General features: G+C 46.1%; 1 protein-coding gene across 1 annotated transcript in view; it reads left to right on the forward strand.

Annotated features, from left to right (window-relative positions):
• Positions 1-1457: 1457 nt before the first annotated feature.
• Positions 1458-26874, forward strand: part of LOC106641589 (uncharacterized) — a 59785-nt gene continuing 34368 nt past the window's right edge. Inside the window, exons 1-3 of the mRNA XM_014356060.2 lie at positions 1458-1824; positions 6905-7004; positions 7111-7288. Coding sequence (XP_014211546.2) covers positions 1578-1824; positions 6905-7004; positions 7111-7288 — 525 coding nt within the window. The 5' untranslated portion in view covers positions 1458-1577. The remainder of the gene's footprint in view (positions 1825-6904; positions 7005-7110; positions 7289-26874) is intronic.

The raw sequence follows: 26874 nt of genomic DNA on the forward strand, positions 1-26874 counted from the left end.
AAACACCTTCATCCGCGAGGTAATTAAATCAAGTCTGTTCAACGGAATTAATTAAAATGGCCTATATAATTATAGGCTCGTATGGTTATTGCGATAGTAATTGTCGGATAAATAATGCCTTTATTCACGGTGGGTAGTATTTTTTTTAAACCACGTCAAAGGTGTACACATCAAAGGATATGGGAAAGAAGGTCGGAAATAACAAAGACCGGATAAAATGATCGAACCAATCTTGTTTATGGGACGAGATTAAAAAGGGGGGACGTGGATAACCAGCGCGCGAAATCAGTAGAACTGCGAACCAAGGGATGCGCGTGTGCGGGAAAATTCATAATTTCAGGCGAGCACTGCGCGCTGGCGGTGACGCGCGAAAGAGAGAGAATATATATATATCCACGCGTCCAGCAATCGCTCGGTAATACATACGTATATGTATGCAGAGACGCGCCGGTGCAGTAAATGTCACTCGGTGCTATCAATCAATCGATCAATCGCAAAGCCGGCGCTGCAGGTACACGCCTAATGAAGTTAATAAGCGCACACCGGTACATATATAGGACGGTGGACGGCCAAAGATGCATCCCCCACACGTAACGAGGTCGGCGAACTCACCGCCGAGACGGTGCTCTACGTGCTCTTAACTCTCCTTTTTACCCCCCATTAATTTAAGGTTGTAAATTCTATTTCAGCCGTTTAGCGCCGATAGGCAGCCCTCGTAATGATGATAATATGCGCGGGTGTAACGCGTTGGTTGCAGGTGGAGAAAATGAGAGGCACCGAGTACAACGACGCGGGAGCACCGGCAGTCGTCCCCCTGCCGCGGCGCGCCTGCCACCACCACGGGCGTCGAGCTTGCGGGAGATCCGACCTCGAGCTGTAACACCCGCTGCAGAGAGAGAGAGAGAGTGCTCCATATACATATATACCCCAAACATCGGTATCGGTGTATATACCCAACATATATACGTACCCAGGGAGTGGCGGGTAAAAGTGCGGGCGCGCGTCGTTTTTCATTCAAGTATATCCGTTGGTGGTTCGTGCGCGAGTGTTGTTGTTGTTGTTGTTGTTGTTATGTATAATTTACAAAATAGTGCGAAGGAAAATTAAATAAAGGGGGCCATTAATCATCAGTGTCGGGCGTGCGTGTGTACCTACGTACATTGGATTAGTGCGGGGAGTATAGTATTATAGCAAAGAAATGAGGGGGGGAAATCGAGGGGTAGGGGAGCAAGTGCTCGCGCCTCGGTGTTGAAGGAGTGGCAGGAGGATGACCGGTGCCAGCTGACCGAGTCGACGGCTTTTCCATTGGTGTCACATTTTTTTTGATTAGGTGTGTCCTTCGGGGGTACAGAGGAGAGACTGGCGGCAGATTTGGGGTGAGTCGTTGGTTTCACGTGATATTTTGTCATGTAAAATGTAAAATTTGTACGATGTGAATTGCAGAGTGAGTAGCCAGGCAAAGCAAGGGGGCAAGTTCGTAAGGCAGAACGCGGTGGAGGTGGTGGACAGCAGTGGTAAGAGCCGAGGGGGAAAGCTCGTGCGGCAGAACGCGGTCGAGGTGGTGGAGGCCGAGGGCGATGCTCCGCCGGCTGCTCGAGGAGTCGGCGGTGAAGGCCAACAGCAACAGGAGCAGCAGCGGGGCGGCGGCGGTGGCGGCGATACAGCCGGTCGCCCCCAACACCAGCAATCGGGGGGTGGGCCCGGCTAGTGGGGGACCCGCCGATCCGAGCGGTGTCGTCGCCGCCGCAGTCGGGCCCCCGGCCCACCTCCAACAGCACAACTCGACCCCACCCTATCTACCCGAGGCCGACGACCTCGAATACAGTGAGTCTTCATTTCTCTCTCTCTCTCTCTCTCTCTCTCTCTCTTTCCAGACTATATCATTTGCACGCGCTGTCACTCGCAAAGACAATAATGACGAGGACAAATCTTGGCTGTTCTCCGCAGGATATTGTGTTACGCAACAAAAGCCGATACTCCCAAGCCTCCTAAATCGTATTGCGGGTACACAAGCAGGGGCTGTACCGTTTCCGAGCCATTAAGCGCATTGTTGTTGCTTCGTCGATGGGTGTAGCTGTATTTACAAGTACAGAACCGTCAGCAGCTTTTTTCCGGCACCAAAAAAAAAAATCTCGAATACGCATCGAGTTAATATTACCTTTTTGTTTTTGTTTATCATTTTGCTCTCTGGAAAAAAAAACCCATCTCGCGTATTTGAACGATCGATCCGCGTGCGATGGACGCGCGCACAAAAGTAATTAGCCACTCGACATCGTTGTTATTTATTCGTCGTGGTTTTTTTTTTTTTCCCCCTTCTCTCGCCCCACGTGTGAAACGGAGCATCGCATTTTTTATCGGCTCGCTTATGGGAAAAAGGGTATTAGCCCCTATACACGTGCATAGATTCCCCGCATCTTGGGAAAAATCGGGGGGGTTGGCTGCTCGCATCGTCGGTCGTTTTAGGATCGCTTGCAGGAGAAGAGCCGTTTCATTTTTGCCGATAGGATCAGCGAAAGTGGAGCGGACCCAAGCTGCGGCGGGCGACTTTTCCATCAGCCTCTTATCGGCGATTTACAAGCCCGTCGGGGGCTCTCGGGAGTTTTATATCGGCGACTACGTGTGTACGTGTGTGTATACGCGCGGTACACGTGTTCGCAGGAGTCGTTGTAGCGGATCGGAGAGAAGTGATTTTCCTTTGAAAATGTGCATCCCGATAAGCGCGTATAATGAACCGACTGGAAGATGGATTTCTGGAATTTGGACTTTCGTTTCGTATAGTACCTATTCCTATATGTACGTGCGTACTGTATTTACGCTACTCTGCTTGGATTTAACGACTCGTCGCATTCGAGCACAAATAGAATACCCGATTTTTTTTTTCTTTTTATCGTATATCTCCGAGGGTAGGTGAAACATAAAATTTTCTGCACGCGGTGAAAAACCGGGAGTTTCTCCGCGAAACCTTGGCGAAAATTTACACTCGACATGGCCGTGGATCAAAAAAAAAAAAAAAAAAAAAAAACTTATGTGCTCGGGCGTGAAAATTTTTTTTCCTACACCAAAGTCTTGTCGAACCCACCGGTTTCACAAAAAACAACGAAACCTCTTCAACGCGTACACAGATATTTATTCACTGGACGCGAGCTCACCACGTACATTTCCTCGATACAACACTAGTCACACCAACCACGTAAATATTCAGCCTCGTCCAAGGCACGAGAGGCACTCGACAAAATCAGATTCCCAATACTTTCCACGCCTAACGAAGGGTACACCCACGCCGTGGATCTTAAACTCGAGGAGCCCTCGTTTCGCAATCCCACCGTCTATAACCCCGAGTGGGTGCCCTCGGCGGCTGCAGGTGGAGGAGGGGTGGGCGACGAGGCGGTGACAAGCTCGTTAGACGGTGCTCCCGAGGATGAGCTGCTGCTTCGGTAGCCGGGGCTCGAGCAGCCCTCGCTGGAGTCGGGCCCCTTCAAGATTCCCCTACCCGTGATTATATGATCGTGCGCACCGTGGGTATAACACACAAACCTCGAGCTCCCCGTGGTCGAGGTTGTCGCGGAGGAAGCGGTCGAGCTCGACGAACCAGGTATACCGCGGCTCGTCGACTCTACCCGCGCAACTCGACTCGCTGATCCTCCTCAACTCGGCGACGTACGCCTTCCGGACCTCGCGGATCTTCACGATCGTGTGGACGAGGGTGGGGCTGGCGGGCGACAGCTCCTCGTGGATCGTCTCGTAAGCCAATCGGCGCGCGTAGTAGTTCAGGTAGGAGAAGTCGCTCTTGCGCCACAGGCTGGGCTGGCTCTCGTACAGCAACACCAGGCTGTACACTTGCCTTTCCGACCACACGAGCCCGCACCCCGGATCATTACGACAGAGGCACGCGATGGCCATGCCTCGGTTACAAATTTTCCCGACAATTTAACCTAAACGAATGCTAAGTACACGCGCCACTCTTTTGTTTTTTCTTCCCCTCCCTCCTATTACACGTGAAAACGGATTTCAATTTTTTTTTTTTTTTTTCCCCCCCCATCCATTTTGGATCGCGATGACGAAACGTGGCTCGTCGTAATTCGGCAACTCGGGCAAAGTTGCAAACGAGGGCTCTCCCCGTCGATCTAGAAAAACAGAGGGGGGCTACGCGTTTGTATACGTTATACACACATGATGGCGCATCAATGTATGGAGGTTGTATATCCAAGGGGAGTAAAAAAAAGTCTCCCTCGCTAATAACATTTCACCGGGGCGTCGAGGATGTACATACTCCCCTCCCCGTCGCTCGTCCGCAGACAGATTATATTGTCTTCTCCACCTATATGCTATCGCTTCGAGTACACACGTCTACGTATATATATTATATACGTATAGCGCAAAGTCATTTGTCAAATTGTCATCCCAAGTCGTACGGACAGGCTGGCTGCTTTTCTCTGTATTCTCTGGAAGCGTATACACGGGGCGTTACGAGAGACACACGACGCGATCTCACGCATCAGCTCGTTTTTTCTTTCTTCCCATACATACGTGTATATGTACTTATTCATCACTGGCGCCACGTCGGGAATACACGGGAATGATCGCGTTTTTGGAGTTCCAATTATTTTTATGCTCTGCTCTATAGAGGACAGTTTTTACCAACAGAGTGGAAGAGAGAGAAAAAAGAAAATTGTAATCAACTCGCCGCGTTTTCCGGCTTTGATCAAAATGTAAAAAAATCGAGCGAGCAAACAAACTGTTGCTGTGTACGTGATAGGTATCATCCGTGTGCCATTAAACCGAGATCGCTTAAAGCAGATGGATGCATCGGCCCTGATATGCCTGCTTCGCGTTAATAATCCCTGACTCTGCTGTACAGCAGCTATCACGAGCCCGGCTATCGACTAGTTGAAAAAATCCGTTGTATAAGAAAGAGCTCCAAATTCGCAGAATATTACATCGCGTGGTGCAAGTAAACTATATTCTAGCCTACGGACTCCCGTGAAATCTATACTCGATGCGCAAGAATTTGAGCGATGCTTCGATCCTGCGTGAATAGTCGTACATAGGAAAAAGAGCACACCAATAGTGGTAAAACACCGGAGAGCTATTGGATGAATTTAAAAAAAAAAAAAAAAAAAATCTCACCCGTGAATTCCGATCGTTTTTGCTTTGTTCTGGATTGCGCGAGTTTTTTCTTTTGTGCCGTATATTGAGGAACTATGCGCCATTGATGACCGATAAAACGTAGCGATAAAGGCCGTTTGAGCATCATATTAATGCACGAAGGTGTTTGTTTGTGTAATTATAATCCTCGATGCAGAAATTCATCCGTAAATCAAAAGTTTAATGCACATATCCTGAAGCTTGTTTGAAAATTGAGCTTTTAATGTACCCTTTTATACAGTTAATTTTTAATAACTTACTCACAATAAATAAAAAATACTCGTGATACTTTGAATCGCTGAGTACGATGGTTTATTTATGTAAATTCGTCCTTACAACATAGAGAGCTCAAACTTCAGGCACACGAGTTCTCGAGGTATTAAAAAAGTAATTTTCTAATTTTTCTTCGGTCCGATTTTTCTCACATTTTACGTTATAATTTTATCGTAAATAAATAAAAGTACAGTATACAATATTGTACAGTTAGAAATACGTTCGGCCATAGCCACGTGCCTTTAGCTTCACAGCCTCTGTTGAACCTTCTCGAGTAGTACATGCCAGTCATTGGTCAGACAGTTTACGTTTGACATTGTTTTTCGAAACAAAAGAGATCAAACGAAAATGTAGAAACAAACGAATCATTGACGCCATTCTTATACTTAAAATTCGACCACTTGATTGGATTTTAATACCACTTCTCAATCGTTCTGCACGACCCGACATACACTTGAGGAGTAACTGCACATCATTTGAGGAGTAACTGAGCTGTTTGTGACAAAAAAAAAGTCCTTGACGTGTATAAAACATGGCATTGTTAATATTATTCGTAATTTTTAAGCCCAAACTTACATGTATGCGGTAAGATTTACCGGTCCAACTAGTAGTACGAGCCAAGCATCGATCAGACCCACTGTTATGTCATGCATCCATCACGAGAGACGTACACGATATTCTTCATCCCTGGGAGAAAAAAAAGTAAGGTGTCAAGTTAACCATGAAATTAACGCGGTAGAAGTTGTAGCCGGGGGGAATCGAAAAGCGCCGCGTATAACACACAGAGAAGAAATTCGCAAGCTCGGTGTTTGCGCTCAATCACGGTGGCAGCCCCGACTGGTGCTCCCCCGTACTCCTGCGAGTGTTAGTTTGCGTTTGAACTGCCAGGATGTCCGTGCACGGACCGCAACACCCTTTATATCAGGTGGCACACTGCGAAAGGAAGGGGGGAAGGCCGACAAAGTTTCGGCTCCCTCTGCACGATTCCCCGTGTGCTGCTTGACTTTCGCACTCGACGCCAGCTTGAGCTAACAAACGGCCCGCTTCTTCGGGCATCCTTTGCTTGTCTCCACAGTATCCTCTCGACTATCCGTCTCGGGTCCCTTTGACTAACCCGTTCACGACAAACAACCCTCTCTGTAAGTCGTGATTCGACCGACTGTATACACCAACGCTATAGGAATACATCTACACAGGGACACTCATTAACATGGATGCAAGTGAAAAGTAAAAGAGTTGTATAATACACCCCGCATTGTACGGTAAAGTTTGATAATGAGATTTTAAACTTTTCGAGAGTGCACGTCCCGAGTATGGGGTTGGTACTTGTGTGCGTGGGAGAAGAATCCTCGGGGCGAGCGCTCGTTGCGAGAACTTTGAGAAAAACACAGGGTTATACCGCTTGCCGGTATACATAAGCTTGTGCTTTTTCATGCATTCGCGTGTTTTGAAACTCCAGTTATTGTTCTTGTTGTTGTTTTTACAGGTATACTTGCGGCTTTCTCGGACATGGAGACAGTCTTGCTGGCGTGCATCTCGACGCTGCTGCCTCTGATCGTCGCACTGGGAATAGCGTTTGGCATCAGGTAAAAAAAACTTTACTCTTCGAGTGTATACATTACATTGGCCATTGGAGCCAGGCAAGCGTTGCACTTGAAACAATTGTTGTTTTCTTTTTGTCCTCATTCGCAGGCACGTGTGGCGAAAGTACAAGGGCAGGCGAGGCAGCGGCAGCTCGGCGAGTGGTTTGCCGTGGTATAGGGGTGTCTGCTCGCGTGACGACACGGTCGAGTCCCTGCACCACAGGCCACACTCGGCCGACGGCCAAACCATCATCCAGCCCAACACCCAGATTCTCTCGGCACAAGACGTGAGTGCACTTCATCTTTTCTGTTTTTCTCTTGTTTAGCTAGGAGCCTACATATTTACATTGTAAACCACACCATATTTGATCATCGTAATCCCCGAATATTATATATATATTCCTTAAACTTGATCCCCGCGAGCCATGCACATTACACGCAAAAGTGGTATAATACAAGAGTAGCGAGCGAAGAAAAGGAAAATGCGCATAAATTTACGGGACTGCATTGTCACCCAAAGAGAAAAGTAAAAAAAAAAGAAAAAAAAAAAAAAAAAAAAAAGATATAAGTCTCTTTCGAAGGGACTGCGTTACATTTACGTGCGCAGTGGGAAAATTTAAAATTACAACTACGAGAGCAACCGCGAGGTACCTATATTATATAGTTTCGAGGGCAGGCGGAAGCGACAAAAGTTTCGGAATACGCGCTCTCGAAAAGTTTGCCACGCGGTATAAATGTGAAAATCGATGCTCCAACTACAGCATGTACAGAGCAGAGTTGCCCCGTGAAAATCGTGCTTACATTACACACACACACACACACACACACATATACAGGGTATTTCGCCGGTGGTGGCCTACTTTGGCTGTATATATTATATAGGTGAACGGTGCGTCAGACATAGTGGCGGCTTAAGAGCTCAGGAGGAGGTCGAAGCGTGTACGGCCGCTGTAACTCTCGGCGGGCCACCCCTATTTTTCGCTGATCGTGGCTTCCCGTGCTCCCCCCCGTCGCCCCGCACACTCGACCGTATTCCCTCCGGGGAAGGCGCACCGGATTCGTGTCAGCCACTTTGGGCTTCCGCTGCTCCTTCCTGCTTGCCTGCCTACACCCCTCCGAGTTTGCCCGGAATTTGGTTTGTGTGTCACTCATACCTGTACGGGGTATACGCACGACTCAATCGAGGGATACCATCCTCTGACATCTCGTTTTTTCGATTAACTCCTCCGCTGCTACTGCTTTGAAAGAGGAAACTGCTCTGTTACTTGTGATCGGGATACCTCTAGAAAATCGCGTGACAGGGGAAACGACAATTTGGAAATTGTTTGGATTTCAACTGGATTAGAAACTTGATCATTTTTATCAACGATGAGACGAAAAGTGAGATTTTTCCAAATTCGTGGCCATAAATTGGCCGCAACATCTTCTTGAGCTCTATTTTGCGAGCGTCGTCATACTTTGTTCCAAGTGACACAATCAAAAGAGCGAAACCCGAGAGAAATTTTTTTATTTTTGTTGCTACACAATATTATTCGAGGCTGAAAATGTATATGTAAGGTTGCCACCGCGAGGCAAACGAAATTGGCCCAACCGAGCTGAAAGGTAAGCCTGCCCCCCGTGGCAGGAGCTGGCGCTCGCCTTTTCCTACTCCCTCGCGAAAAAGTCGGGCCCGAATAATCCTCTTACGCGCGCAGGCGAGCATTAGCCACTCGGTTTAATCCAGTGCGACGTTGCTGCGGGGCTTGAGAGATGCGCCAACGAAAATCCGTACCTCCCGAGTATACCGAGGAGGAGGGGGCTTGGCGAAAGAGTAATTACGAAATCTCCCCGAAGCTCGAGTCCAGAAATGTCTTTTTGTTAAAAAAAAAAAAATAAAAAAATAACTACATCGGAGAGATAAAGCCACGAGACGTATGGAAGAAGGGCGAGATGCACAAAATCAGGGAGGGGCCAAAGTTGTCTCTCGCGAAACTTGAGAATTCGATTGATCGGGCCAACGCGTCGATCCGCACTGCCATGCTGTACACGTGTATATAATGGGGATTCGGTAGTCGCTGTACGATGGGACCAGCTACAACACCGTTTCTCCATTATCCTGCGAGTATTGGGTACATCCACTAAACTACGGCACCCATGCATCGAGACTCGCTTAACTTGTTTCACGTATACTTTGGACGCTAGTGCAAGTAGGTATGCTCGCCTTGTAATTATATTTGGTACGCAATTTAAGAGACGAAAGTCGACGATCCCTCGATATAATCGAGTTATATTGTACGTCGCGTGTATTACCGCCTTTGTGAGTGAGAGCCTTTTGTGCACCGACGACCAACCGGTTGACACTCGCGCAGGCGCTCAAAAAAATTAAATGGACACACCCAGCAATTATTGCGCGTCGTAGTACCAAACGAGTGCAATTGCACGGAAAAACTTACCAAAGTACTCAAGCGGACACAGAGAGAAAAGTTCAATGAAAGCCGTCGTAGCGACTAATGAGTTCGAGTTGGCTAGCTCTCGCGGTCGCCTTTCAGCCGAGGAGATCGGTCAAACCAAGTTGAAAACTCAAACGACCTCTCCCAGCGCCACCAGCTGAGGATCTCATCTTTTGTTTCTCCGCTAATTAGTAACTTTCCATCTCGAGGCCTTCTCGCCGCTTCATCCTCTTTTGCAATGACGGATGGCCATTTACTGCTTCGACTCCACGCGAAATTAGCCCCAAACTTGTATTCATCGGCGTATAAGACGATTTTTCGGCGGAAAACTCCGGCAACGCAGCCGGCGATAAACGATAAAGTTCACTCGGGAGTTTGCAGCTGTATAAAGCGACTAATAAGCAGCAGCGGCGCATCTCCAAATATGACTACCGTCTACCATCGGGGAGAAGAAAAAAGAAAAAAAAGGGGGGGGGGGAAGTTGGAAAAACTTGGAGGTGCACTTAAACCTCCACTGGGCCGAGAGTTTTACTGCCTTTGAGCCACCTGCCCCCCTCTATCCGGCGCTTCTTATTGCCGGGCTAACTTGATTTCGAAATTAAGTTTGCAATCTAATTCCCTTTGAAAGCCCACTGTACACCCTCGCACTCCGGCGATGCTGGGCTGTGATACGTACACTGCACCAGAAACTTTGAACGCCGAGATGTTACACTTGTGTCCCATGGAATATAATATGTCGTCACCGAGGTAAGTACATCTATCTTACCCTGTGGGGCGAGAATATTAGTCGATTTTTTTGGATAAAGAGTGCTTTAAGAGAGAGGAGTAATAAAAGCGTCCTCGACTCGAGTCTCCGAGGCGCAAAAGAGCGGTCGGATTGGGTGGGGGGAGGGGGTAAAGTATATTGTTCGAAGGAGGAAAAGCAGGGGCAGAAGAGCCGGGGCCCCTCTTATTAAATAGCGCATTACCGGACCTCGACAATGAGCTCCGGAGATAGAACGACTCCATTCATTCGTGCCTTTCACCACCTCCTCCTCCTTCTCCGCCTCTTATACCTACTTCTTGACGCTGCTCTCTCCCCCCCCCCCGCCACTCGAACACATACACGCGCGCATTGCTCTCGTTTAATTCTCTCCGCTGAATCTCCGGCATCGCAGCTGCTTCTACCCGGTGCTATACATGTATACACTATCGCTCTCTGTGTGTATACTTACCCACCGACCATTACCAGAACTTCCGAGCGCTGCAGAAGTAGCTCTCGATCTCTTTGCCCCTTGATTCGATCGTACAAGATCGAGAGAGCCGATACTCTCTGCGGGGACTTGAGAAAGCTCGGGAACAATATTGCCAGTAACCACCCAGTCCTCCAGTGCACACACACACACACACACACACACACATATATATATATACAGGTGTCTGTTGCGGTGGCCGATGATCCTTGATGGGGTTGGCTATTCTTTATATAATGGGTGGGCTTCTCGATGTTTCATTTTATTTATTTATTTTTTATTTTTACCCATTATCGAACGTATGGAAAAAAATAAGAAACGAAATGCGTGACGCTGCATATTGCAAGATTGAAGCGAAGAAGCATCAGGAAAAGTCGGGGGGATCGATGCTCCCTCGACTGGGTATGTTGTACAAGTAGCTCTCGGATGTTCAATTTGAAAGTTGGGAAATAGTCGTCAAGCATGAAAATCAGAGGAGTACATTCGGATTACGCAATACGGAGATTCAACTTTTTCAAAGGGCCCGTTGTAGCTTGGCATGATAGTATAATATGTCTGCTCGCTAACTCTGGATCTCGATTTCAACTGCTGGAACACAAGTACATATACAGCAAAGTCTCGTGTAAAACAATATATATGCATATATTTTTTTTCTTTTCAAGTAACAACAAATCCCGATTACATACGGTTCGTGATGTTGAAATGTTTCAAGTACGTGTATACGAAACGCATGCACGAGTATGAGCGTCAATCAAGCTCGTTTGTTTTTTTTTTCTCTCAGTTAACACAAAGAATATCGCGAGGCCACAGTCATTATGTATAGGTACACATGTAAGTGTAGGAAACGGCGAAAGAAGCCAGACTCGTGCAGGGCTGTCCCGTAAAACCGCGACTCTCACGGCCGAGAGTCAAAGCAGCCAGCAAAATAATAGGTCAAGGCGACTAGCATCGTCGTCCGCAAGAAAGAAAAAAAAAATTCTTTCTCTCGAATTGAGGGGGGGAGACGACTCTCACGAGCGTTGGGAACCCCTGGTCGAACCGCTGCAGCCAAACGTGGCAAACACGGGCTCTCGCCACACGATCTATGTGTGTACGCGCACTGCAGGCTTACCGATCTCCGCACGCACTCTCGTACAGTCCGGTTGTACATATGGGCAGCGGGAGGGGATAAGACCGCGTGTACTCTGCTCGCATCGCGGATAGAAAGGAGGAGGGACACGACGCGCAAGTTCCGCATCGCAAGTGCACCAGTTGTAAACACGTACACGTACGTACATGTGTAGCCTACAAGAGCCAGGTAGGGGGTGGGGGGAAGTTAATCCGTGCCAACCGACGTGCAGCTGCAAATACATGGTATCGCGTCGATGGGCTGCAGCGAATTTGAGACGGCGACAGCACCCTCTCGTCTTCATCGGCGACAGTTTCTTCCCTTACCGTTGGTGTCGATGATGATTCCGGGGGTACTTCGCGATCCTCGACGCTGCCGAGATCCAATTATATCCTCCCTGGGTCAACAAAGTTTTCCTCGGACACACGGAACGTGCAGGCGTCGCGAAACGGTCCTCCGGGGGTTGTTTTTTGCCTCCCCCCCCCCCGCGAAAAGTCGAGGGCGAGAAAATGAAAGAAAGATTAAAACGCGACCCGCGGAGCATTGGGTCGGGGGGGGGGTTGCAAAAAGGCGATAGCGCCAGGACTTGCGCTGGCTGAGCTGAAGGGGGGGGGGAAAGAAAGAAAATTGGAGGAGGGGGTGGGGTATAAACCCTCGACTCATCGTCAGCAATTGCGTCCTCGCTCGGGTCGCTTCAATTTTCTCCTTAGCTGGCCTCGCCGACGGGGGGTGGGACTCCCTATACATATACGTGCAGTGTCGCGTGATGCACCGCTGCTCCGGAGCGCCTCTTATTGTTATTAATTGAAAAGCCAGTGGCGCGGAGACGGGGCTGCGGGGGACGATCATTAGAGATTGGCGACGTTGCTCTAATTTCTCCCTCCTCTTCTTCGCGCTTTCCCCCAATCAATTTAAATAGATCCATCGGCCTTCGTTGTGACTTTCTCCGGTCAAAGGGAGGTTCACGCGAGGGGAGTCTATGCTCTCGAAAATTATTGAACGAGCAATATTATTATTACACTCGTCGATTCGCGAGTCCACACGTTGTAATTGTCAAAGTTGTGATAAAAGTACAAGACTATACGGAATAAGGTATGGATAAGTAGACGTAAACGTCAAAGGTACATGTGGTAAGCTTTTGAGCGGTGGCCCAATTTTGTATCGCACGTTCGCGAGCTCGAATTAATCAAGAGGGCATAGGTTCGGGTGGAGCTCCGGCTTACAGAATCAGTATCCCGATCGAGATCCTCTCACAAATCTCGAGAGTTGGCTCCTTGCCTTTGAAGTTAGGGCGGAAAGAGCCCTCTATATTGTTGTTACCCGCAGTTTCCTTGCGCCCATAAACTGGTGCTCCTTCTCAGTTGATACATACCATACACCTATACAAATACAGGAGCAAGTAGGAGAACGCGTGCGGCGTGGAAACGTCGAGGTGCAGATTGGAACGAGAGAGAGAGAGCCCCTCCCGTGCTCGTAGATTACTTCGTTGCTGGGTGTGCATATTATTGGGTGACGCGCGAGGCGGAGGAGGACAGGCTACACAGCCGAAATAACACGAGAGTAGAGCGCGAGGCGGCAGGAAGAGCGAGAACAGAATAGAATTCCACGTGGATTGACAGCAGTGCCGGCACTCGAATATGCAAAGCTTGCGCTCCTTGATTGCTTCTCTCTCTGCTTCGGTGTAAAGCTCCCGTCAGCACTTTTGGAATGAGCAACGAGATCAACTGCAGGGGTATACGTGTACACGTTACGTTGAGAGATGAGCCGAAGGAAGGGTGGACCAAGTCGATGGATAGGTATGCAAGCTCCTCTTTGCTTCCTTACGAAATACTTTCGTCGAGTCAACAAGGCAAATACACTCGCACTTCTGTATGCGACGCCTCTGTTTTCTTTGGAAGCCCTTCTCTAAATTTATTCTGTACCTGTATTCTGTTTTGCGACGATTTTTGTCTGGACGCTAATGAAATCGCGCGAGGATGAGGTTTCAATTGTTCGAACGAAATGTATTTATCCAGATATTCCGATGATTTCCCACACAGAGTCGCCAAATTTTTAAGTTGGCCGAAAAATTTTGTTTTCATCCATGTGGGTAGAATACATGTAGTGCTTCGTTTTATGTGACATGGCAGTTTTGAATTGGCGTTTTATTTAAATACCGGGGCGTCGAATTATTGTGATTGTTTATTATGTACCATACGTAAAAAAAAAATTGTATGCTAATATGCCAACGCTTAGTTGTATATAACTTATTTCAGTCAACTTAAAAATTCCTGTACCGATCGCCCCATGACATATTCTAGGATGAAATAAAAACAAGAATCATTTAATCGTGAAATTTCAATCGAGAGGCTCCAAAATTTCAAGAGTGCACCGCCACAAATTGAAACGTACCGATTTTGGATGTGAAAATTGCACGGAAACTGCAACGAACCATGAAAAATGAAACGAAAAAAAATAACTCGAACGAAAAAAATTCTTATCGCGCGAGAGCGCAGTGAAAAAAAAAGAAACAGCTCGACTGCTGTTTCGATGAAAAAAACAAAAAAAAAAGAAAACTACGTGGCTCGATTATTTGGGAATTTCACGACAAGCTCTACCGATACGGTATTCACCTCCACACGGGGGACGCGGATGGCGAGAGAGAAAAACCAACAAGAATACATATAGATACGCATTACGTACGTAGAAAGAGAGGAAAAAAAAAGACTCGTTCTCGAGGGCGATTAGACCTCTCAGTTGGCAAACGTCTTTCGGCAACAGCAGCGCAGCCCAACAACCAAAAGGAGGTGGCCTATGAGAGCAAGAACCGGCGCTGCTGCGCGAGAGGCCATTGCACTCTCGACGCTGTAATATACGCAGCTGCTGGTTACTTATATCTCTTTCTCTCTTTTTCGTACGACGCGGGCTGCAGCAGCATACTTTTTGAGAGAAAGAGAGAGCGCAAAACGTCGAACCGAGCGCCGATTCGTAGGTACATGCTTACATACCTATATACCCACGAGTACACGAGAGAGGCCGATAGAGCTCTGAAAAAATGAAAGAGCTGCTTGGTACCCCGGTGATTTTCGTTTTTCGCTCTGCAGCGATCGATTCATTAATTTCGATGCCATAGGTACAACAGATGTTTTTTTTCCTCCACCATTTAATAATAATTTCCAATATTGGCGGTTTTTTTTTATTTCCTTTTTTTTTTTTTGCTGCACACTTTTTGGGCCCTCTGGGAGAGGCATACATACGCGGAGGATATCAAGGATGGATAATTGGGAAACGAGAAGTTGAACTGGCTGATGATGAAAATTCGCGGGTATAGAAAACGGAACGCGCTGAGATTGAGGCAACGCGATACCCCGGGTACGAGGTGTCATCGAGAGGCAACATGTATATTCATCGATTCAATATAACTATCGTGAGAAATGGAAAAAAAAAGAAGTTTTTAGGGCGCAGAGATCGTGCGAGAGGCACCTGCCCAAGTTTTTTAGCCTTCGTTTGAAAAGTGGTCGAGCATACCACGCGTGTGCGCTAAAAACACGCCGTACTTACGCTGCGACATTATTTTATTATTTTTCCAACGTGAGTATTTGTTTTTTCTTATTACGCGGATGTTTAGAGCTCGCGTTACTAACGAGTTTCTTTTTTTTTACTCGACAAAATAATCATGCGATGATTAGCAAGTGCAAAGGCAATTTCCACCTCACCCAAAAGGGAGTACAATGTAATTGAATAATCCTCGTTTTCGGCGCGATCCCTTTTCGCTCGGATTTAATCTCCCCTAATCTCCTATGAGCAACGGGGAGGGAGGGCTTTTTAAATTTCCCCGCATCCTCTGTAAAACCACCCTCTCGTTGGAGCCAGCCTCCAGCTGGACCTTTCGAGGATTCGCGTTTGAAATTTTAATTGGCAGAGCTCAGGGGGCGCTTTTGCTGTTATCGCAAGGGTCCCGGTTTGCAAGTAGTGGAAACAGAATGGGACAAAAGTACCAATTGGTTGAACTAGCTCAATGGTAACGAGATTCGTGTGGGGACAAACGTACATCCAAGCTCTGGAGCAGTAACGAATTGCTAAAGAAAAATCCAGTATATATTGAAAAATCGCTGGGACGCCATGAACGGAAAGTTGCTGATGCACGTCCGTACAAACCACACATTTCTAGATATTCGTATGTAGACAGGAGGGGGGGAAAGGCATCACTCCCGAAAACCGAATCAGGAAATTTCATTAGTGCCATCTGTCCCGGTGTATCTCCATATCGTTAGGTGGCCGGGCACGGCCTTGCTGATCCTTTTTCCGTCTCTTCCTCCCCTCGAGTCCTGCCAATTACTTGGTTTTCCAATCGCTCGCGAATACAATAAGGGAGCACAATTGGGTAAACTTTGGGTAAGATTTCGCAGAGGATGGAGAAAACACATTTCGAAGGGAAAAGTAAAAGTACGCGTTGTGAGGCACCAAAGGAAACTTGCGCGACGCCACGCGCTCTTGGCGATCCTCTCGCGGCGAGTTTAGCGCGAAAAAGGAACAACTACCCCCTCCGGGGCCGTAAAAGCCGCGGGCTCGGGGCAAATAAACTTACCGCTCTTCCTCCCTCTCTTTGTTCGGTATCATCATCGCACGCTCAATAAAGTCCACGTTCGTCCTACCCGAGACAAGGTCGCTACTTTCTTCGGAGTTCCTTTTTCTTCCTTCTCTCCCGCAGGTGCTCGGATAAGCACACGCATCGCACGTACTTACCACTATATATATATATGTGTGTATACGCATACGTACACGTATACCATGGCGGGCCCGCGAAATTTCATTTCGTTTTTCTTTGCGCCTCGCTTCGAGCGGCCACTCAAACTTTACTTTACCCACACCCCGCCCGCGCCCCGTACGAGTAATTGTTATCTCAAGACGAGAAAAGTTCGAGCGAGTCGCAAGTTTGCCGAGCATTGCCGGGAAACTTTGTTACATCCCCCTTGTCTCGCACTTACACACACCGATGTGTACAGCCATTCACCCCCTACGCACGGGTATATGATCCACCGGTGCACAATGGGAGGCCCGAGAAAGGGGTGTACCGAGCGCCGCGAGCTCGTTGAAAGCATCGCTTTTCGGACGAGTTTCCCGAGTCGACGAAGATTAGGCGCGTGTCCGACGGTGGTTCGATTGCTCGTTTTCGCTGCCGAGCTTCGATCAACATTATTACCACCGATCCTCGATTTCTCGGGGACCATCAAGCATGACAAAAAAAAAAAGCACGCGGTTGGATGTAATGCCGTTTGAAATTCCACTCGTGGGAGCAAAAGCGAGTGGCTACACTTGATTTTTTTTTTTTTTTTTTTTCCTTCACGTCTATCCGCGGTGGACCGGAGATTCACGTTGGGAAAGAAAAGCGAGCGAGCGTGCCCGTGTGCAAGTGTAGAGAGAGCTCTCGGCCGACCAGTTGAGATAAGGGAAGAGGAGGAGGAGGAGAAAAAAAAAACAGAGGGAGGATCCGGACAGGGCAGATGCGGATGGAGATACCTATACGTATATATATATGTATACGTGCGGCCGAACGAGAGTAGCGTGGGCCGTGTGCGAAAGCTGCAGCGCAAGTGCGGGCCGAGCTGCTGCATATAGTACCTATATCTACGTGTAGGCTGCGTATAGGTATACGGTGTGCTTTTTCGCTGAGAGAGAGAGAGAGAATCTCTTTAAAACGAGCGAGCGAGCGAGCGACGAGTTGTCGGGGAAGACGCTCTCCCGCCCGTGAGTACATATATATAGATGCAGAGCGCGCCCATCATCCTCTTTTTCTTTGCTGGCGTCCCGGAGAAAGCTAGAAGCGAGTTCTGACTCGGGGAGGAGGGACTGATTTTCGCCGGACTGCCAATCAAACTGCCGCAGCCTCGTTTTCGAGCCCGTTTCTTTCTTTCCTCGATCCTCCGTACTACTTGCCTCATCCTCCTCCCGTATTTTTCTTACCGCTGCGCTCACCGATAACTCGATTTACCTTTGCTTGGGCGCGCGCGTGTGTGTGTGTTCTTTTTTTTTCTCCAATATCAAAATCGTCCCGAGACTCCCGAGCTGTTTATGGTGATTTTGAATCAGCGCAGTTCCTTTGTGCAATATGCTCTTTGTATATTTTTAAGCCACACACAACTAATCGATTAATTTAATACGTTTGATTCCAGAATGAAAATGTGACAAATTAAATGAACGTTTGAAAGACGCAACAACACCCGTTTATGTGGTAATGGTCTTTCATAATCGTTAACATATAATTTAACCCTTACTTTTTTATTTAAAAAAATGTCACAGCTGGATCAAATCAATCAAATTGTCTTATTGAATGAAAATGGATGACAATTTGCTGGCAGAGGATTATCAAATAAAACGAATCGCTGTATATTTTTCCATCAAAATCAGTTATACCCTTTTGAAAGAAAAATAAGCATGACACGTGGCATAGAAATGGCACTATACGGTTAAAACAGTGGGTATTGTGCTAGTCAAGTATCCATGTGTATACTAGGGTTTTCATCGCAACGACGAAAAAGTAATCTACAAATGGGCCATTGACACGAGAGAATCAACAAACACTCGCGCTCTGATGCACCCCCGCGGCACGCAAATATGCGCAAAAAGCACAAAAGCTACTCGCGGCGTATACGCACTGCAACGTTCATGCATATATACACGTACACACAAGCCACACCCCACACACACACACGGAAGCATCGTTTGTCTGTCAGAAACGTATCATTTTGCACAGCTGCCGTACGTACTATACACGTGTGCATGCCTGCAGAGTGAGCTCAAAGCTCACAGCAGAGTATGCCGCGCGTCATTTTCAAAATAGTATATACACAGCCCGCCTGCAGCTTGGCGAATTAACCATCACTTTAATCCGCGGCTCTGTGTCGCTAGAGAGTACGTGCGTATGTTATACAAGCTATTTAAAAACTCGCGAGCGATGGCTATAAATAATCCACCGAATGGTTGGAAAAAAAAAAAAAAGGTTTTCGTTTCGCATGAGCGACGCAGAGTTGGGTTAATAACTTTATTGGGTGCTACATTGGAGTTGCAACAATATTTACGCTGGAGGAGAAAACTAAACGACGAGTTCTCGAAGTCAAAGGGAGGGGGGGGGGTAAACGCCGTGTTATCGTATATAGCTGCGCTTTTTTGTATGGCATTTTCAGCATTGTATTTTCGGCGCTTCGCACGAGCGCGCGGATCAAAGCCTCCTCGGGAGGGTCAAAGACCCCAGGACCGCTCGCCTCCGATTCACTGCTAGCTTCGATACACGTATATACGTATTACGAGATGCCTCGCGTATACTAGAGGCGGGGGTGATCTCTGGCGCGCTTTTTTTTTCCTCTTCCGATGCGATCTCGTTGGCCATCTTCGACAATACATACATATTATTGTCTTCAAACTCGACTCGGCTGTATTTTTGTATAGATTCCTCGTATCGCCAAGCCACCAGGTATGCTCTTGGATATATTTTTATCTTGTCCAATGATTGTCGAGCTCGTCTGTGGTTGGAGGGAGAGAAAACACCATACGTGTACTATATACGTATAGGTACACATTGAAACAATCGATCGCGCGCTCACGGAGCTCCTCCCAATTAATGTAAACTGATTTCGGAATATCGAATCGGTAATCCAATACCTGCAGGATTGAGGGGGAACAGCGGATATAGGGAAACAGAGCGTTCTATACCTCTGCGAGTGAAAACATGAAACCTCTGCGTAACGCGATAGCTGAGAGTTGAATAATACACTCGACGGAGATAAAAATGAAAAAAAAAAATAAAAAACAGTCGTAGGTGTACGTTATGTGCGTTAGCCATATATGGAAATACAATATTCGGGGCATTGAAAAATCAAACGAATCACTTTATCGTTTTTAAAAAAAATTAAATTTAATCGCATTGGTATCTATATATAATTACGTTGGTGGGATGTATTGGCATGGCCGATGATAAGGCGCAGAAGTGTGGGGAGGTTCGAATGCGTGGTTCCCTGATGCGAATGAGCATCGCAACAACGAGGCGCACAGTTTCTCGAGCACTGCTCATTGGCTCGTAATTGCGATTAACCGGATGCGGCTAACCTACGGGCGTATGAATAGTCATGCATCGAGGGAAGACAAGATATGATGCGAGGAGGGCCGATATAATGCTAAATAGCCCCTATACTCACCCGGTTTACATGTATACCTGTACCTATTCGGCTATTGCAGCCTGTTGTACTACGGCATCGACGGGTATTTAGATGTATGCTGATTTCCCGAACGTGTATACGATGGACACCCCCTTTCCTTCCTCTCGCATGGAAATTCGAACCTCAGCTCGATTAGCTGCTTTGTGAATCTGACTATGTCCTTAAATTTATTTATTTTTTTTTTTTTGTAAAATGTGCCAGAGTTAGGTTTCGCAAGTGTACGCTATGTGGTTGCAATATTATTCAACTAGCTTTATTCGTACCGAATGGAAAAAAAAAGGATTAATGGGATAAAACAGCGTGGGAGAGGGTTACAAGACCCTCAGCTACGGTGCTCATCTCTGTGATATTTTAGGTTGAAATCATAATTTATGGCACACGCGCTAATCATCGGTACAAGTGAGGCTAATGATGTCCCTGATGTATAATAACTCGTGGCGTATACGTAGGGAGGAACAAAGCCATCATTACTTTTTAAATGTATCTAATCTAGGTGGGGTGGAGTATAGGTATCTAGATGAATGGGACAAACTGTATTATCGAAGAGTTTCATTTTTTTCCACCCCCAATCCCTTTCACGTGTTTGTCGCAACTTTTATCTTTTCCGTGAAACTTTGAAGGATCGAGAATGTAAGTACCAAATTATCTCTTTTTTCAAGGCGTTCAAACTTTTTTTGTTTTTTCCGTGAAATATTTTTCCTAGGGTGATCTTGACACTAATGACTTGCGCAACACAAATCTTGGTTATTCCACATTTGATCGGCAAAAAGCTCAAGCGCGGGATGGATGACCAAAGTTGCAACATTGAGTAGTGTAGATACACACACACACACACACACAAGGCATGTAACAATATTCTGATGACCGGTATAAGCTAGAATATAGGTGTCTTACGTTGGTTGGACCCGGGCGTTTGCGTGCACATCCGGCGCGATACAAGCTTTTCGAACCGTTCGACAGCTCGTTACTACCCTCGTACATGTATAAACCTTGCGGGCAGATAGTGCTCTGACGATGCTTATTTACATATTCGCCTGCTGCCGGTGTTAACCCTCGCCTCCCGATGCGTGCGAGTCTGCATGTATATAGGTGCACCAACCATATATACCAACGTGGGGTGTGCATAGCCAACGGGCACGTTTTGGAGACTTGGGCACAACGCGCGGGAGGATATAGTTACCACCGATGTGGAACGTGTGGGTTGATTATACGCCCACGTTATATACACCTTACACGCATGTACCTACCCACCAACTCCCCCCCCCTGCATGGATATACGTGACGCGAATGTTCACGCGGTATTCGGAGAATAGACAGAATTTACACGTGCAAAACCGGGGTGGCCCAATAGCCTCACGCTCGTATACAGTTTGGGTCACTGCACAAATATGCCCAGAGAAAATGTGACACATCTGCACACCAGCAGAGGCTTTGGAGGAGAAAACGGCGCTGCTGCTGGACTGGTGCCCGAAAAGCACCTTCGCTTGAAAGGGTCTATATTATAATATACTTTACCTCGCTGTGAACAATAATAATGGGCATAGAGGTATCTACTCAAAGATCATATCAGAGACACACACGAGGGGCTGAGGAGGAGGAGGAGGTGACGAAAGGATGAGACAAATCGCATACGCTTGTGGGGTGGAATACGAAACAGCGTATAGGTACGTCGGCGTGTCCTTGTATAACAGTCCTGCGGGAGCTAAAATGGGGCGGGGTGCTTATAGATACAATGGCACGGCTGATCCTTGCTCGTCTCCGTTCGTGAGAAGATTTTGGGAGAGATCGCACGAGGAGCACGCGCGCCTTTTCGTCGCGTCCTCGCGGCCCTCCTTTTATCGGTGTCAACTATGTACCCCCCGGCACACTCCTTTTTTCGGTGTTTTCTCTGCACATGTTGTCGAGGTGCTTTTCCGCCTTTCACAACACCGTACAACAAACCGTGTGTATTGTGCTTACCCACCCTCAGCGGTATCCATTAGCCGCCCGGATGATGAGATTTGAAGCTCCGTCGAGTAAAATTGATAGAAGGCGGTGGGGCGGCAACCCCCACCGGGGAAAGGGAAATAAATCTGCCGGAGCTGATGTATATAGGTTTCCGATCTCTTTTTTCTTTTTTTTTTCGGACTCCTACGCGCGAGGGACGAGCAGAAGAGAAAGGGATTTATACGCCGCGCGGATGGGGCTTCCGGGGGCCCGGAGAGGCATAAAGAAGGAAATGGGAAGCTCTCTAAAGACGCGAGGAGCCCCCGAAAGGAAGGAGAAACTTTGCTCTCGTGCCATACTTGGATGGATTACCCGCGCCGAAGCTCATTTCCCGGCCCACGCCACATCGTACGATTTATCGATTGTGATCCCTCCCCATTTGCTGGTGCTCATTGATTATCAGAAAATAGTCGGCATATCTTTTCAAAATCTACCTATGTACGCGCATGCTTGAGTAATTGTTTTTTTTTTTTTTTTTTTTTTTCACCTCTAAACCGGTGTCTTTTTGCGTGATTAGCGACTTTTGAAACTAAGAGGAAGAGAGGAGATAAAGAGACAGAAGTGAGATAGTTGTGCAGGGTAACGTTGGACAAGCGTTTGTCCACCAGGTGGGCGGTGTGCAATCAGAGTTGGGTCGCGTGGGAGGAAAACAGGCATGTTGAAAAAATAAGGTGAAGTTGATACAAGAACAAGTCGGGAACAATGGAAGGGAGGAGGTGGGGGAGGGGGGGAAGTGGCAAACTCAATCCTGAGCGTGACGTTGTTATTGTTGTTTTTGTCTTCTTTCGAGCTCCCCCCAGCAGCGTGTAGCTTAAATCTTCCATTATCTTGGAGTACGGAAGTCGGGGTAACTTTATACACGCACTACAACATTTTAATCGTTAAAAGATACATAATATTATTATAGTATTTGTGATCAAGTTATAGATGTTGGGAGTTCCTTCTTTTTGTATCAAAATTACCGTATGTTATACTACATCTTTGACTTTTGAATATAGCTTTCGCTTAACTCACTCCCATGCCTAATTAATATTACTCTCGGCGTTACCTATAAAGGTATTGTTGTAGATATGTTAACAAAAAATTGATGCGTATTCATAAGCACAAAACAAGGGATGAATATCAAGTTTCCAACATTTGGTCGAATCTAATGCGCGTCACGGTGCTTTTTATTAAATTTTTCCGGTGCCTTTGGTCATTTAAGGTACAAGTATAATACTTAAAGATAAAACATGTTCAAAATAATTAAGTATACTTACGATTGTTTTAACTTTTTTTTTTTTTTTAAATAAATATACAACAAAATTAAATAGTTATAATTGTTGTACTTTTATACATAAAGGTTATGAAAAAACACCAGAATTTACGAGATCTTCATGGAAAAGTAAGATGATACGATTTTTTATAAACAAAGGCAAAATTCTCAAGTTAAAAATATAATGTTTAGAGATGCTATTCATGACACTACATTCATGAAATTGCAATGGAAAATAAAGCTTTTCATGACTATATAAAACTGGTTAGTCGACCTGAGGTCAATGTGAGCGTGAACGCAGGAGTAAATTTAACGAGCATTGGATATACTTAATTGGATGTACAAACTAAAAGTAATATTTACTATGGATGGCGTTATAGACCAACAGTAGGTACTAACAGTTGAAACAGTTGAAAAGCAAAGTTAATTATCATTGATTTTACAAAATCACAAACGGTAACTTTGCTTACAAATTATTTGTTACCCAGTTTTATTGGCAAAACATTTTTGTTGAAAGCAATGGTTTCGAATTTAACACTAGAAACAGACGTGTGGTAACTCGAGTTATCGCGAACACGTGAATGGGATGAATGAGATCGTAGCCGGTGACAAAAGGTAGACACTTCGTAGTGGAAATAAGTTAATGGTAAAAAATGACCCAAACAAAGAATAAAAAATAACAATAAACCGATGCTTAACAAAACCAAAGTATACATATTTATGATGAGTAGTGACTATGAAAGACAATAATAAATAGCAATAATAAGCAGATGATGAATAATGTATAACTATAAGCCTACGATTAACAATGTAAATAGACGATGAACGGTAATAACAAACAGTATAATGAACAACGGCAGTAAGCCGATGATAAGCAAACAACGAATAGTCACAAAAAGAGGATAATTATATACGGCAACAATCAACAGACGATGAACGCAAACTACAAGCCTATTATTGATAATTACAATAAACAGACGATGAACACTAACAGCAAACACATCATGAACAATGAGCCGTATCTCTGATTATGATTTTCGCAATACCGATATTAATTATATTAATGTTGGATAAAACGTGTGTGTGTGTGTGTGTGTATGACTCGTATGAATCGTTGATCATTTGGGTTTAAAAATCAAAGCGACGGCAACAGTCGAGAGCAGTTGTAGGTGCCGTTGGGAGCTGTACTTTCAAAGTACGATTCTTTATCCAAATTCCCTTGCTCGCTTCTTTCGGCAGTACCAGTGGCATTGACTTATTCCACCATAGTGGAAGACCCACATATACACACGTGATGCGTACGTGGTACCGGGCCCGCCCGGCGATTTTGCATAGAATAGGAGGATTGTATCGTCTAGAGACGCGCGGCGGAGATAGATAGCGGAAAAAGAAGGAGAAACGGCCATTGTCGGAGGCTTCTTCTTCTCCTCGTAATTGCGAACTCGGAGCCCCGAGGCACGAGAAATTTATGTCCACCGCCCGGAGAGCAGTCGCCCTTGCGATACACACTGCAGGTGATGGGGGGGTGCACCAAGTTCGAGTTGTATTTCAGACCCTTGCTTTCTTTCTTTGGAAAACTAGAGCAGCGCGTAGAGCAGTATATAGGGAACAATCACCCCTCGGTCTATTCAACATTTTAGATTCTCGCACTCGCCCTTCCAATGCGGATTCAGCGGCTCTCGAGTGTTTGCTTTCCTACGCGAAGGAGGTTGCTCGTGGAAAAATCACACCACGCCTCGTGGCTAACCGAGTCGGCCTCGATGAGCCGAGTGGGATTAGCAAGACTCGCAGCTCGGGTGGGCATTGGGAGGGAAAATAATCCAGCGATAGGACACGGTATGGGGGGGACTCGAACGAGGTCAAAATCGATCCCGATAAAATGAAAGGGCGACCGAGGAATTCAGGGGTGCCCGTGTAGGTAGCTGTCGGGTGAAAAAAGAGTAGTGCAACTCGCTCGAGGGTCGATAACGAGCTCCTGAAGAGAAACTGGAGCGAGTAAAGAGAGAGGGAGCTTTTCCGAGCTATAAAAGCGCACTGGCCGCGTGCAAGCTCCGACCGATAGCGGTGGAAGCGCCGGGCCGTATCGCGCGCCCCGATAAGAGGCAAATCGTGCGAGACCACCACCTCCCGGCGTATAACGAGAAGTTGCTCGGAATTACAACGGATGTGGGCGCTGCTGTTGTGGTGGTGGTACGAGCGTACATATAGGCCGGGGGAGCTTGAAGTGTGCATTAGGGGGTTCGAAACTCATAGAACGATTTTTTCCGGTTTTTGAAACAAAGTGCAGGTATTTTTGCTTCGGCGTTGAATTTTCAATTGCATGGTCTGTACATCCAACGTAAATTGGACCTGTACACAGCTTCATCGATAAATTCATAAGCTAAATGCTAAACCTATTAGTTTCGCATCGTTAATTTGCACGGAAAACTGATTGGCGTGCGATTATTTCACAGCGTATAGGTATACGATTCTCCGATCGTATTACCATTAATGTTACCTGCATCATTATCGTTCGAGTGGATGGTCCTCCCACCGGGGTGGAAAATGCACTAGTATGTAATTATAATTAATATTTTAGACAATGATTATTAGGTAGATGTTTAAAATTTCCAGGGTCTATTTGAACATAATTAAAGGAAGATTGATGGGAGAGTTTTGTCAATGATGAAAACAAAAAAAACAAAAAAATAGTTCAATAAAAAGATACAAGCTAGAGAGTGGCTTGAAAATAATAGCGAAAGGTTTATTGAAATGGTTGGGCTTCACGGAAAAGCTGGATCGCGACGGCGTGAAAGACGTTGTCTCCGTTGCTTCTTCATTCAGACCAATGAAATTAAATTGCTAATATCAACTAATACCGTGCAACGGCTCGTAAAGTTTTAACATTCCGACAAAAGTGATCGACGAGAGAGCCCCAACTGCTTTTAAAAAAAAAGGTCTTTAAAGTACCATATTGTCTTGGTTTTCTTTTGGAAAGAAAATTACAGTAGAGTGACTCTGACTTTTCAGTTGTTTCGACCGTACACAATGGAAATAGTCCACTGGACAAGTCGACCGTCGCGCGTCGGTTAATTCATTACTCACGTGCAGCTGTGGGCATAATATTATAATTTCTCAAATGCTTCGCAATTGAATTTTTTTTCTCAATACATAATGAAAAATTTATGCAGTGTGTATTTTTATTTAAGTATAAACTGTATTCTCTAAAACAATGAGTTGCATAGTATGTGTAACGTTGGACAATTATGCCAATCCCTGAACACAATATATTTCTTTTTTGCGGTACATTAAAGTAAAAAACTGAACCTAAAAGTTGTACTGTGTTAGCACTGTCAATGGACGACATTCTGTTATCCATACAAAAATTTTTTTATTGTTTACAGTTTCCACCAGCAATAAAAACTTTTGTTGTGCAGAGCAAAAAGTCAGTGGACGGCGGAGTGCTATTTTTTCAGTGATAACAATTTCCATGCTTTTTTCTGTTTTCCACCGCACTGCACTGTATTTTAAAATGAAAATGTCTATTCAAACGAACAAATCACGTGATTCGCCATTTAAGTAACGCAAAACCATAAAAGTGTTAATAACTACAATTGATAATCATGAAGGACGTGCCACAACACAATAGGATTACGAGACAATGATCTTGAGGCTGAAAAAGGGCGCGAGTA

Source organism: Copidosoma floridanum, unplaced genomic scaffold (genome assembly GCF_036245765.1).
Source record: "Copidosoma floridanum isolate Cflo_tuat_1 unplaced genomic scaffold, Cflo_Japanese_pri ptg000030l, whole genome shotgun sequence".
NCBI classification, from domain to species: Eukaryota; Metazoa; Arthropoda; class Insecta; order Hymenoptera; family Encyrtidae; genus Copidosoma; species Copidosoma floridanum.